General features: G+C 47.2%; 1 protein-coding gene across 1 annotated transcript in view; it reads left to right on the plus strand.

Moving 5' to 3' along the window:
- The first annotated feature begins 582 nt into the window (after nucleotides 1–582).
- Nucleotides 583–13943, plus strand: part of LOC114586355 (immunoglobulin lambda-1 light chain-like) — a 254039-nt gene continuing 240678 nt past the window's right edge. Inside the window, exons 1-2 of the mRNA XM_077920357.1 lie at nucleotides 583–713; nucleotides 832–1126. Of these exons, the coding sequence (XP_077776483.1) occupies nucleotides 668–713; nucleotides 832–1126 (341 nt within the window). The 5' untranslated portion in view covers nucleotides 583–667. The remainder of the gene's footprint in view (nucleotides 714–831; nucleotides 1127–13943) is intronic.

Genomic DNA, 13943 nt, shown 5'->3' on the forward strand with positions numbered 1-13943 from the left:
ATGGAGAATGAATGTTTCCTTCACCAAGTTTATGCAATAATTTAAAGCTTAATAGTTTTGTACAGCAGAGGTATGGAAACCATGGCCTTTCTGAAGTTGTGGGGCTCCAACTCCCTCCAGACCCAGCCAGCAAGAACAACAGACGCATGCAAAGAGCAGGTGGACCAATCGGTCCCTTTCTGTGCAGGAGGACATAGACTAGGTTGTCCAGGTTAGAAAATGATAAGACAAAAGAAGAAAAATTCACAACCTTACTTTAAATTATAAAAAGTTAAGATACAAAGAAAGAATGAACTTTCTAAGACTTTTTCAGCATTATGAGCTCTTTTCATTCCTAAACAGTGCTCTATCTATAAAGCCCAGGTTAGGAATGTTCCCAAGTGATATGTTCCACACTATACTGCAAAGAGTCCCTTCATGGCTATCTCATCACATCCTGGCTGAACTAAGGGCCACTCCTGCTGCTTTGAATAATCTCCTTTATGCAAATCAGCCCTTGGGCCCTTTGATGGAATGTCCCAGCATGCTCTACAGGATCTCCAAATACCAACAGAGGCAATCGATGATAGTGGAAGATATTTGCATGAAGGGGCAGCTCTGGGGGATTTAAGAGAAGAGTGAGGTAGTTTCCTACAGAAGTTCAAAGTCCTCTGGAGAGCTCACCATCATGTCTTCATTTCTCTTTCTCCTTGCTCTTTTTATTTACTGCTCAGGTAAAGCTGTGGAGAAGATCTCATGTTCCATTGGCCAACCAAAAGCTAACTGCATTTATCATTTTTATTTATTTGAGAGCACTAAAAATGTTCCCCTTTCTCCATATGTTTTAAACAGGTGTCACCTGCCAGTCAATTTGCACTCAGCCTGCCTCTGAGTCTGTATCGCCGGGTCAAACCATTAAACTCTCCTGTACAACCAGTGATACTGGCGACGCTGTTCGCTGGTATCAACAGAGATCAGGGCAGGCCCCTCGATTTGTGCAGTATGAGGGTAGCAGCAGGGGAGAAGGGATCCCGGATCGATTCACGGCTTCTCGCTCTGGGAACAATGGCTATTTAACCATCACCAACGTCCAGGCTGGAGACGAGGCCGTTTATTACTGTTGCAGATGGTATGACAGTGTTAATGCATTCCACGGTGACACAAACCAATGGGGAAGTGTGACAAAAACCTTTCCTCTTCTACCAAAGAGCAGTGAGATGTGAATACTGGAAACGAACTTCATGTAATCTGTGTCTACATCTGTTGTCAAGTCCATCCTGCTCTGGATGGAACCAGAAGAGACAGAAAACTCTGCAGTTCCACCTCCTTCCTCACAGCAGGACCTTGGAGCTGCCAGCCCAGCACACCCTCAAGTCAGCCCTTCCTTGTGGATGAAAGAGCGGCTTTGGGAAAGTCAGGCTTCAGACTTCATATCTTTGCCAGATGGAAGTCTGTTTTAGGAACTGTGAGCTATAACAGAAATGCCACCTGCTGACTGCTAGGTTGGGTCTTCATTGAGCCTATAATAATGTTCTTATTATTTTCTGAGCAGTATTATTATTATTATTATTATTATTAGTAGTAGTAGTAGTAGTAGTACAGTGGTACCTCGGGTTACATACACTTCAGGTTACAGACTCCGCTAACCCAGAAATATTACCTCGAGTTAAGAACTTTGCTTCAGGATGAGAACAGAAATCGCGCTCTGGTGCCGCAGCAGCAGCAGGAGGCCCCATTAGCTAAAGTGGTGCTTCAGGTTAAGAACAATTTCAGGTTGAGAACAGACCTTCGGAATGATTTAAGTACTTAACCCGAGGTACCACTGCACAGCAGTGCGCTTCCGTCACTGGGCTATGTTGAAAACAGGTTTTCCATTGGCCTCTCCAGACAATGGAGCAACTCTTATTTTCTTGTCTCTGTGGCTGTGATCTCCTGGGTGGTATGGAGGCTGCTAGGCAGTTGAATGCACTTGTGCACTGTCTCCATTTCCCTTCCTCCCATCTCCTTCCATCTCCTTCCATGGGGCTCGAGCACTGGCAACCCACGCTACGCCACTGGCTGAGAAGGCCAGACAGAGTCACTCGCAGAGACACATTGCCCTCTCAGCTTGAGGTTCCTCACCTTGTTGCAGATTGATGAGCTGCTTCCACAGGTGACTGATGCTGTTAGGTGTTGTCAACGGCTTCTGGCTAATTGCCCAGGAAATCAGAGAGGCAGAGAAAGCCAGCTTTCCAGTGATGTCCTGTGTGATGCAAAAATCAGGCACTCTCCCTGCCTCTCATCTTCCATTGTTTTTCAAAGTTGTGGCACCTCAGGAGCTCGAGATCCACGCCTCCCGCAACTGGACAGAGAGTCACAGGAGAGGGAGAGGGGAGAGAGGAAAAAAAATGTCTATAGGCTACTCCATCTCCTGCTCCCTGACCCTCAGGTCTGCCTTGATACTGCACAGAATACCCAGAGGGGCTCAGCTGGGTGAGACCAAATCCACTCTGCTCTCGGAGGTGATTCAACTGGTTTGGCCTAATTGCGTGCTATAGGGGGTGCTACACCAAAGCTTTAGAGCAGAGCATGAGAGGTGGGGGCATGAGCCAAATTTTAGCATCTCACAAGTCGCTGCTGAAATCTGGGAGCCCAAAGTCCCCCACCCAGATCTCAGTGGCACTGTTCTTGTCACTGTTGCAGGCTGCGTGTCTCTTCATCCCAATCTCTGCTCCTCATATGTCAGAAGGTGGCAGCAGAGACTGTGCCTTTTGAAATACGGAGAATGAATGTTTTCTTCACCAAGTTTATGCAACAATTCAAAGCTCAATAGTTTTGTACAGCGGAGGTATGGAAACTGGCTGTCCTAGGTTGTCCATGTTAGAAAAAGATAAGACAAAACAAGAAAAATTCACAACCTTACTTTAAACTATAAAAAGTTAAGATACAAAGAAAGACTGAACTTTCTAAGACGTTTTAAGAATTATGAGCTCTTTTCATTGCTACACAGTCCTCTATCTATAAAGCCCAGGTTAGGAATGTTCCCAAGTGAGATGTTCCACTCTATAAAAAGCAGTGTTCCCAGGACCCTTCCTGATAGACGTCTCACTCATGACATCCTGGCTGAACTAAGGGCCATTCCTGCTGCTTTGAATAATCTCCTTTATGCAAATATGCCCTTTGGGCCCTTTGATTGAATGTCGTATAATGCTCTGCAGGATCTCCAAATCCCAATAGAGGCAATCGATGATCTAAGAAGATATTTGCATGAAGGGGCAGCTCTTCAGCTCTGGGGGATTTAAGACAGGAGTGAGGAAGTTTCCTTCAGAAGTTCAAACTCCTCTGGAGAGCTCACCATCATGTCTTCATTTCTCTTTCTCCTTGCTCTTTTTATTTACTGCTCAGGTAAAGCTGTAGAGAAGATCTCATTTTCCATTGGCCAACCAAAAGCTAGCTGCATTTATCATTTTTATTTATTTGAGAGCACTAAAAATGTTCCCTTTTCTCCATATTTTTTAAACAGGTGTCACCTGCCAATCAATTTGCACTCAGCCTGCCTCCGAGTCTGTATCGCCGGGTCAAACCATTAAACTCTCCTGTACAACCAGTGATACTGGCTCTGCTGTTCGCTGGTATCAACAGAGATCAGGGCAGGTCCCTCGCTTTGTGCAGTATGATGGTGGCAGCAGGGGAGAAGGGATCCCGGATCGATTCACGGCTTCTCGCTCTGGGAACAGTGGCTATTTAACCATCACCAACGTCCAGGCTGGAGACGAGGCCGTTTATTACTGTTGCAGATGGTATAGCAGTATTAATGCGTTCCACAGTGATGCAACGTAATGGGGAAGTGTGACAAAAACCTTTCCTCTTCCACCAAAGAGCAGTGAGATGTGAATACTGAAAACGAACTTCATCTAATCTGTGTCTACATCTGTTGTCAAGCCCATCCTACTCTGGATGGAACCAGAAGAGACAGAAAACTCTGCAGTCCCACCTCCTTCCTCACAGCAGGACCTTGGAGCTGCCAGCCCAGCACACCCTCAAGTCAGCCCTTCCTTGTGGATGAAAGAGCTCCTTTGGGAAAGTCAGGCTGCAGACTTCATATCATTGCAAAATAGGAGTCTGATTTAGGAATGGTGAGCTGTAGTATAAATGTCACCTGTGGATTGCTAGGTTGGTCTTCACTGGGCATATTATAATATCATTATTATTTACTAAGCATTATCATTATTATTACTATTATTACAGGCTCAGGTTGTATATAAACGTAAAGGGACCCCTGGCCATTAGGTCCAGTCGTGGCCAACTGGGGTTGCGGCGCTCATCTCTCTTTATTCGCCAAGGGAGCCAGCGAACAGCTTCCGGGTCATGTGGCCAGCATGACTAAGCCGCTTCTGGCGAACCAGAGCAGCGCATGGAAACGCCGTTTACCTTCCCGCTGGAGTGGTACCTATTTATCCACTTGCACTTTGACGTGCTTTCGAACTGCTAGGTTTGCAGGAGCACGGACCAAGCAATGGGAGCTCACCCCATCACAGGGATTCAAACCGCCGACCTTCTGATCGGCAAGTCCTAGGCTCTGTGGTTTAACCCACAGCGCCACCCGTGTCCCTTCAGGTTGTATATATGTGTATATAAAATACCTATCATAAAGACACCACAATCTCCAATGGGCCTCATTCCGAATGGAAAGATGAACCCTGGGAAACACTTGGAACCACTGGAACCTCCCACCACTTGGAGATTGGGGTGGCGTGCAAAAATAGGCTTTGTGCCTGCAGTTGCTGTCAAGTCTAGCTTCTTCTGCATAGAACTCATAAGAGAAAAATAGCACATTTGAAGCCCCCCCTGGTACTGCAGGACCTTGGGCCTTCCAACCCAGCCCTCCATCCCGTCTGCAGCAGCTACCAGGACTTTTATGCTTTTTCCATGATTCTAGACATGAGTCTGACTGGTTTTGCCTTTGCCCTGCTCCTTCAACCCTCAATCAAAACAACCCACAATCCGTGGAGAGTCCGACTACCGTTTGCTGCCATTCAGCAGTAAATCGCAGGTTTTCCCTGGGGAAATAAGCCCTTCCATTTGGATCAAAGTGGTCGTTTTGGAAAGGCTTGTGAGTTTATATCCATTTAGGTTCTTTTTAGGAGATGTGAAATATTACAGACAGGCATGCCAATTGGGGAGTGGGCTGCCTACAATATATTGTCAAGGAGGGGCCAGGCCCCACAAAGACCCCAGCGGATGTGCGCACCCACTGCTAGGCATGCTTGCGTCACTTTTGCAAGCTGCAGGGCATGCGCACAGCATGCCAGCACACGCCATGACATTCGTAGGTATGTCAGAACTGAGTTTGTGCAGCCCTGGGCCTTGATGGCAGAGATGCTATTTCCCAAATCATACTTTCCCGGACAGTAGGAAGCTGCTGTCACCATCCCTACCGCTTGGGAATTTCCCTTGGATCTTGTCAAGTGCCTTGTGTTCACAATCTCTGCTCCTTAGAAGCAGGCTGCAGAGAGCTTCTCATTGGAAATGTTCTCTGTCCCAATATGTTCTGCAATACGGTAATGTGAGCCTTAATACACCAGTTGTGGAGAAACGATGGCCTTTCAGAAACTCTTGGCCTCCCATCAGCCCCAGTCAGCATTGTGAATGGCCACACACATTTGGGCCTTTCTCCAAGATGTTGCTAAACTCTGATGCTGCCTCTTGCTTGTCTGGAGGGAGGATGGAGAGAGATGTGTGAAGACACTTCCGCAGTAGACAGAAGTAAAATTTAGAACTATAGCTCCACCCACTTTTCCCTCTGGTCTCTCCTACAATTGGCAGGTGCCTTGTCCAGTCCATGGCTTTAACCAGAATCTTCCCATCCCCCATACCAGAACAGATTCTGAAAAGTGTGTTCTCCCTCATGGAGAGCACAGGTTGCGGGCGGGGCTGACAAGACACCTCACTGTTACTAGGCAAATGGTTTGGCCATCCTTTAAGCAGGGGCGGGCTGTTACTGGGGAAATCTAGATGTTGCCATTTGTTGATTGACAGCCCTATTTGTTAAATACAATGCTCCCAGCGAAGAACTTCCTCTTTTCGCTGCTTACTTCGGATCACCCGCCCTCCCTTCCCTAATTTTAGGCTGCTTGCTTGACCTTGCTATGCCTGTCATGGGGTCGTCTGCTTTGGGGCAGGGGCCCGGTAGGAATTTTGTCCATTTGGCTGATTAGTGTGTGCCACTTGGTTTTTGCCTACTGCGTAGCAAATCGTCACAACTTGTAAGGTTTGCGGTTAGGCATTGGTCTTGGAATTGGTTGGTGGAGGGGTATGGATTCGGCTGTGCCTGCCCCTCCAAAATGCTGCTGCTGCTTCAAGGGTTTTACCGTTAAAGGAACCCAGGGGCTCCCCCATGCTTTTGTCCGAAACCCCCTGGCAAGGGGCTAGGGCCAAGCAAGCCCCTGGGAGCAGGCTGGGGAGAGGTGAGGCATGGTTCCCAGTCCCATCTCTCTCCCCAGGTGACTTACCCTTGCTGACTTCGCAGGGGGTGCGAATGTCAGAGCTGTCCCCGTGCGGGGGCAGTTAGTGCTACCAATGCCTAAGCAACCACTCACATTGCTGTAATTTGAATAAAGTCGTGGCCAAAAAATTATGCCAAAAACCTTAAACAAAAATTAAGTTTCAATTGTGTTTTTCTTTGGGGGGGGGGTGTCTTGGGGACCTCGACGCACAACTAGCATTTTTTCTCACCAATAGCTTAGAAACCTTTAACTTTTGTAACTCAGCAACATTTTTCATCTTTCCTGACTGGTGATTTACTGCTGGCTCACTCCCGTCACTAACCCATTCCTATTTTACTTTTTTTAAAAGAAAGAAAGAAAATCTGTCCTATTCTCCTCTGTTTGAATGTCCCACAATGCTTTACAGGAACCTGAAACTCTAGGAGTGGCGTTTGGTTATCCACAGAACACATTTGCATGAAGGGGAAAGCACTGGGAAATTTAAGAGAGGAGAGGGCAAGATCCACTCAGAGAGGCAAATTCCCCTGGAGAGCTCACCATGGCCCTCCCTCAATTCATCCTTGCTATTTTCGTTTACTGCTCAGGTAAGGCTGTGGAGGTGATCTCTAGTTCAAGAGGCCAAGCCAAAGATATTTGAATCTATCCCAGAAACATAGTGCTTTGTGGGTGTTTGTGAATGCCGAAAATGAAACGAGGTCCTCATCTTTGTTTTTTCTGTTGTTGCTTCCCCCTGCAAAGGTGTCTCTTCACAGTCAGATCCGACTCAGCCTGCCTCTGAATCCGTGACCCTGGGACAAACGGTCAAACTCTCCTGTACTTCCAGTGGCCGCGGCAGCAACTACATTCATTGGTATCAACAGAGATCAGGGCAGGTCCCTCGCTTTGTGCAGTATGATGGTAGCAGCAGGGGAGAAGGGATCCCGGATCGATTCACCGCTTCTCGCTCAGGGAACATTGGCTATTTAACCATCACCAACTTCCAGGCTGAAGATGAGGCTGTTTATTACTGTGGCAGATGGTATGGTCTCACATCCCACAGTAATACAAACTGATGGGGAAGTGTGACAAAAACCTTTCTTCTTCCGCCAAAGAGCAGTGAGATGTGAATGCTTAAAAAGAACTTCCTATGCTTTGTGCTTGCAGCTGTTGTCAAGTCAGGGGTAGATTTGCTTAAGTGGCCATGATCGGCCATACAGGCAGCTTAATCAACACAGATCCCACCACTGCAGGGCACAGAGAGTGAACAGACCCCAAACAAGTTCTTGGTAGATCAGGACAGACCCTCCAAGTGTCTCTATTTTGAAGGGACAGTCCTGGATTTACAGAAGCCGCCTGCTTTTCCTCAGGACATCCCTATGTCCATAGGAGAAATGCTGGAGGGTATGGAGTTATTTCGGGGGACGCGGGTGGCGCTGTGGGTTAAAGCCTCAGCGTCTAGGACTTGCCGATCGAAAGGTCGGCGGTTCGAATCCCCGCGGCGGGGTGTGCTCCCGTGGTTCGGTCCCAGCACCTGCCAACCTAGCAGTTCGAAAGCACCTTCGGGTGCAAGTAGATAAATAGGGACCGCTTACCAGCGGGAAGGTAAACGGCGTTCCGTGTGCTGCGCTGGCTCGCCAGATGCAGCTTGTCACGCTGGCCACGTGACCCGGAAGTGTCTGCGGACAGCGCTGGCTCCCGGCCTATAGAGTGAGATGAGCGCACAACCCTAGAGTCTGGCAAGACTGGCCCGTACGGGCAGGGGTACCTTTACCTTTATGGAGTTATTTAACCCTCAAGCCATCTGAAGACAGCCCTGTATAGGTGTGGAGTTATCTGACTCCCAAACCATCAAAAGGCAGCCATGTATGGGAAAGTTTTTAATGCTTAGCATTTTATTATGCTTTTATATATGTTGGAAGACAGCCAGAGTTGCAACACAGTCAGTTGCAGGATAGTAGGATTATTATTATGGGATAGGACTTCTCTGTGCTCATTGGAGAAATGTTGGAGGGAATGTTGACAGACAATCAGCCCCAGAGTCACATTCCCCACCTGGCAGCTTTCCATGGGACCCATGTTACTGGTGGGTGAGGCCAGAGGCAAAGGTGCAATGAATGGATATTTTACCTCTCTACTGTAGGCTCCCTGACCCTCAGGTCTGCCCTGATACTGCAACGAGTATCCAGATTGGGCAAGCTGGGTGAGACCAACTGCACTCTGCTCTCAGAGACTTTTCAACTGGTTTAGTCGAATTGGGCACTGTGCTACAGCGGGTCCCACACCAATGCTGTGGAATGGAGCATGAGGGGGAGGGGCATGCGCCAAATTTTGGCATCGCACAGGGCGCTGCTGAAATCTGGGAGCCCAAAGTCCGCCATTTCTGCTCTCCCACGCAGGTCTCAGGGAGCCTGTTCTTGTCACTGTTGCAGGCTGTGTGTCTGTTCATCCCAATCTCTGCTCCTCATATGCCAGAAGGTGGCAGCAGAGACTGTGCCATTGAAAAACCGAGAATGAATGTTTTCTTCAATAAGTTTAAGAAGAAGAAGAAGAAGAGTTTGGATTTGATATCCCGCCTTTCACTCCCTTTAAGGAGTCTCAAAGCGGCTAACATTCTCCTTTCCCTTCCTCCCCCACAACAAACACTCTGTGAGGTGAGTGAGGCTGAGAGACTTCAAGGAAGTATGACTGGCCCAAGGTCAGAACTTAAAGCTTAATAATTCTGTACAGCGGGGGTAGGGAAACTCTGGCCTTTCAAATGTTGTTGGACTCCAACTCCCATCCGCCCAGCCAGCGAACGGAAGAGAAGCATGCAAAGAGCAGGTGGACCTTTCTGTGCAGGAGGACATAGACTAGGCTGCCCTGAGTGTTCAGCTCAGTTTGTGCAGTCCTGACTAGTGGGTGTTCTTCCCCTCTTTTGAACTTCACAGTTATTTGTTTCACCGATTCATTTCGTAATATTTCTACACCACTTGATTGTATTAAAAAAGCCTCTAAGCAAGTTACAAAAAGAAAAGAAAAGAAAAGAAAAGAAAATGAAGAAGAATTTACAACATTACTTTAAAAGATAAAAAGTAAAAATACGAAGACAGACTGAACTTTCTAAGACATTTTAGGAATTATGAGCTCTCTTTGTTCCTACACAGTCATCTGTCTATCCAGCCCGGGTTAGGAATGGTCCCAAGTGAGATGTTCCACACAATAAAAAACAACCTATTAAAAGCATTGTTCCCAGGACCCTTCCTGATAGATGTCTTGCTGCAAAGAGTTCCTTCATGGCTGTCTCATACGACCCTGGCTGAACTAAGGGCCAGTCTTGCTGCTTTGAGAAATCTCATTTATGCAAAATCTGCCCATGGGCCCTTGGACTGAATGTCCTATGATGCTCTGCAGGATTTCCAAATCCCAATAGAGGCAATCGATGATCTAAGAAGATATTTGCATGAAGGGGCAGCTCTTCAGCTCTGGGGGATTTAAGACAGGAGTGAGGAAGTTTCCTTCAGAAGTTCAAACTCCTCTGGAGAGCTCACCGTCATGTCTTTCTTTCTCTTTCTCCTTGCTCTTTTTATTTACTGCTCAGGTAAAGCTGGGGAGGAGATCTCATGTTCCATTGACCAACCAAAAGCTTTTATCATATTTACCTATTTGAGAACACTGAAAACGTTCCTTTTCTCAATTCTCTTAAAACAGGTGTCAACTCTCAGCCAATTTGCACTCAGCCTGCCTCTGAGTCTGTGGCGCCGGGTCAAACGGTTAAAATGTCCTGTACAACTAGTGATACAGGTGACTATGTTCGCTGGTTTCAACAGAAATCAGGACAGGCCCCTCGATTTGTGCAGCATGAGAGTAGCAGCAGGGGAGAAGGGATCCCGGATCGATTCACGGCTTCTCGCTCTGGGAACAGTGGCTATTTAACCATCACCAACGTCCAGGCTGGAGACGAGGCCGTTTATCACTGTGGCAGATGGTATAGCAGTGTTAATGGGTTCCACAGTGATGCAAACTGATGGGGAAGTGTGACAAAAACCTTTTCTCTTCCACCAAAGAGCAGTGAGATGTGAATACCGAAAACAAACATCATCTAATCTGTGTCTACATCTGTTGTCAAGTCCATCCTACTCTGGATGGAACCAGAAGAGACAGAAAACTCTGAATTCCCACTTTCTTCCTCACAGCGGTACCTTGGAGCTGCCGTCCCAGCACACCCTCAAGTCAGCCCTTCCTTGGGGATGAAAGATCTGCTTTGGCTTCAGACTTCATATCATTGCCAGATGGAAGTCTCTTTTAGGAATGGTGAGCTATAGCAGAAATGCCAACTGTTGATTGCTAGGCCAGTCTTCATTGAGCATATTATATTATTATTATTATTTATTGAACATTAGTATTATTATAATTTTTATTACGGGCTCAGGTTATATATATGTGTAAATAAACCATATATCATAAAGACACCACAATCTCCAATGGGCCTCATTCCAAAAGGAAAGATGAACCCTGGGAAATGGCGGGAACCCCTGAAACCTCCCACCCCTTGGGAGATTGGGGTGGCATGAAAAAAATAGACTTTGTGTCTGCAGTTGCTATCAAATCCAACTTCTTCTGCCTTGAACTTGTAAGAGAGAAAGAACACATTTGAAGTCCCCCCTCCTCCTGCAGAGCAGGACCGTGGACCTCCCAACCCAGCCCTCCATCCATCGCTTCTGTGCTCAGAATCATCACCACCCCCTGGGCTGGATGGAAGCAGGAAGGCCGACAGGTGGGCCCTGGCTGGGCACGGTCTAATCTCATCATAAGCATCCTGCATGCAAATCAAGATGTGCTCCATAGATTTTCTGGAAGAGCCATTTAGGCTCATTTGCTACCTTCATTTACAAAAGAAGCATCTGTTAGGACGTGGGTTGCATCTTGGATAGAGGAACATATCCCTTGACATATCTTCTAAATTTTCTGCCCAATCTCATGTCCTGGGAAGCAAGGAAAAGATTTTAACAGCCAAAGTAGGTTGCTTTCAGGTAGATGCAAAGTTTTATAGGTGGTTTTGCCCCATGCCTCCAACAGCCGCCAGGTGTATCATTTTCTACCTGTGTCTCTCCATGCCTGACTTCACCTGCCATGAGCTTGCTGTGAAAGGTACAGAAGCAGCAGCACTAAAATAAATGGAGGCATCTTCTTCTGGTAGTATTATGGAGGTTGTTGATGGCTTCCTGCAAATGTCGTTCAGAAGCATTGGTGTCGCTGTGGAGGAAGCGCATAGCAGTGCTCTGTCTCCCCAAAGACCAGTTCATGTCAGGGACTGGGCAGTGGAGGAATGGTGGAGATCACCTCCCCAGCCTGACCCTTCCAGAGAAGAAGAAGACAGTTCAGAATTACAACAGGGGTTTGAGGGAGGTCACAGCTCAGAGGAAGATGAGGGGGGAAAGTTGGGAAATGATGGGAGAAGAGGAGGGGGAAGCAGAGCCTGAGCAGCTGGTTGACATGCTATCCCTATAAAGCATTCCAGACCCACCATCTCCCAGAATCCGGCGAGCCTTAAAAGTAGGAGAGCAAAGGACTCAGAAGCAAAGGGACCTCAGCACCACCCGTAGACGACATGGCGAATGCAGAAGGGGAGGGGAGATTCACTTGGGGCAACACCATTATTCCAAGAGGCTACATTCCCTCTCTCTGTAAATATTGAATAAAAAGCAGATGATAAGGGATTTTCCTTGTCTTATCCATTCAGGGACGCGGACTTATAAAAAATATTGGGGGGGCCCGGGAAAGCTCATGAATAATAAATAAGCTCATGAATATGCAAATAAAGTGGCGCCGCCTCCTCGTGAGCGAATAGGGGAGAGCGTGCTGCGCCTATTAATCAGCTCCAAAGGAAATTGGGTGGAGCTTTTGCTCGGGAGGGAGGGCAGGAGGCATGCAGCCCGCCCCTCCCTGTGCATTTTGGGCTGGGGGAGGGGCGGCGATGGCGCTCTGCTGGAGGGGCGCCGGAGATTATTGGGGGGGCGGAGCCCCCCCAAACGAATTTTTGAGGGGGCTCGGGCCCCCTCAAGCCCCATGGAGTCGGCGCCTATGTATCCATTTTTGGCAACCTTCCCTGGGGATTGGTTCCTCTGCCACCTGACAGTTCATGAGCTTGATAGCATTCTAGGACATCACACAGTCCTTGTGACAGGGAAAGCCAAAAGCAGCTAGAGATATTTGCATACAGGCCCAGGAATTTGCCTCCAAGTGAGAGATATAAGAGAAGAGGTGTTAAGATAGCAGGATGAGAAGCAAGTCATGGGTGTCCTTGCTGCAATGTTCTGGGTTCCTGTGGTTCTGTTCCTGGAGACACTTCTCTCAGGTGAGGTTACTTCAGTGAGACAGAGAAGAGTTGTATCAGTTCTCACTCAGGTGGTCAGGTTGGAAAAGGAGAGAAATTCAGTTTTGTTTGTTTTATAATGATGAACTACCTAACGGACACTTCTCAAACCGATAGACAGCTATCCTTTGAAAGGCATGCTTCTCTGATTTGTGCAACGCAGTTCCACAGGCAAAGAACACATGTACCAAGCTGCATATATTTGGGAGAACTGTATATCAAAATATTGACAAAAATAACATGGAAAAATGCATCATGTATTTGTCCATGTTAGGCAAAACCATGTACAAAAATGTTTATATCGAGAGAAATTAAAATGGTGGTGAATTGAATTTTTGCAAAGATTACACACACAACAGCTAATGGTTTTCACAATATCTTTTCTTAAATATGAAATTGCTGTGGAAATGTGGAGATCTGAATTTAAGAAAAGAAAGGCAGAAAGAAAAGTGACCGATGAGTCCATCTCCAGTGGTCAGTAACACTCCCTATTATTTTCTTGCAGGTTCAGAGTCTCAGGTTATTGTCGTGACTCAACCAGCCTCAATGTCCGTATCCCTGGGATCAACAGTGAAGCTCGCATGTGCTGTGAGCAGCGATTTAAAAATCAGCAGCGAGAGGGTGCGATGGTATCAGCAGAAAACGGGTACCCCAAGCTTTCTCTATCATTATTACACTAGTAGTGACCAGGGCAGGGGCTCTGGGGTCCCAGAGAGATTCAGTGTCTCCCCTGATTCCTCCAAGAACCTCTGGAATCTAGTGATCACCGGAGTTCAAGCCGAAGACGAGGCCAATTATTACTGCAGTACATGGGATGGCAGGCCAAGCGCGCAGCACTGTGCTCCATCTCTATGGGGAACTGAGACAAAAACCTCTCGCTGTCTCACAGGGCACCAGCAGGCAACTCTGAATACAAGGCTGTGCAGCCGTCTAATGTCTTCCTGAATGTCTAGTGATTTGATGGTTGTTCTGCACTGCTTTTGAAGAGTGTTTATTATTATTATTATTGTGCATCGAGACCCCACAGCCACCCCCTCGTTGGGAAATAACTCACACCAGTACACAGATATTAGGTTTATGTTACTGGGCAAATTGTGGCCACAACTTTATTGAATGACAGAATGTGAGCGGTATTGGCTTAGGCATTG

Source organism: Podarcis muralis, chromosome 16, assembly GCF_964188315.1.
Source record: "Podarcis muralis chromosome 16, rPodMur119.hap1.1, whole genome shotgun sequence".
Classification (NCBI taxonomy): domain Eukaryota; kingdom Metazoa; phylum Chordata; class Lepidosauria; order Squamata; family Lacertidae; genus Podarcis; species Podarcis muralis.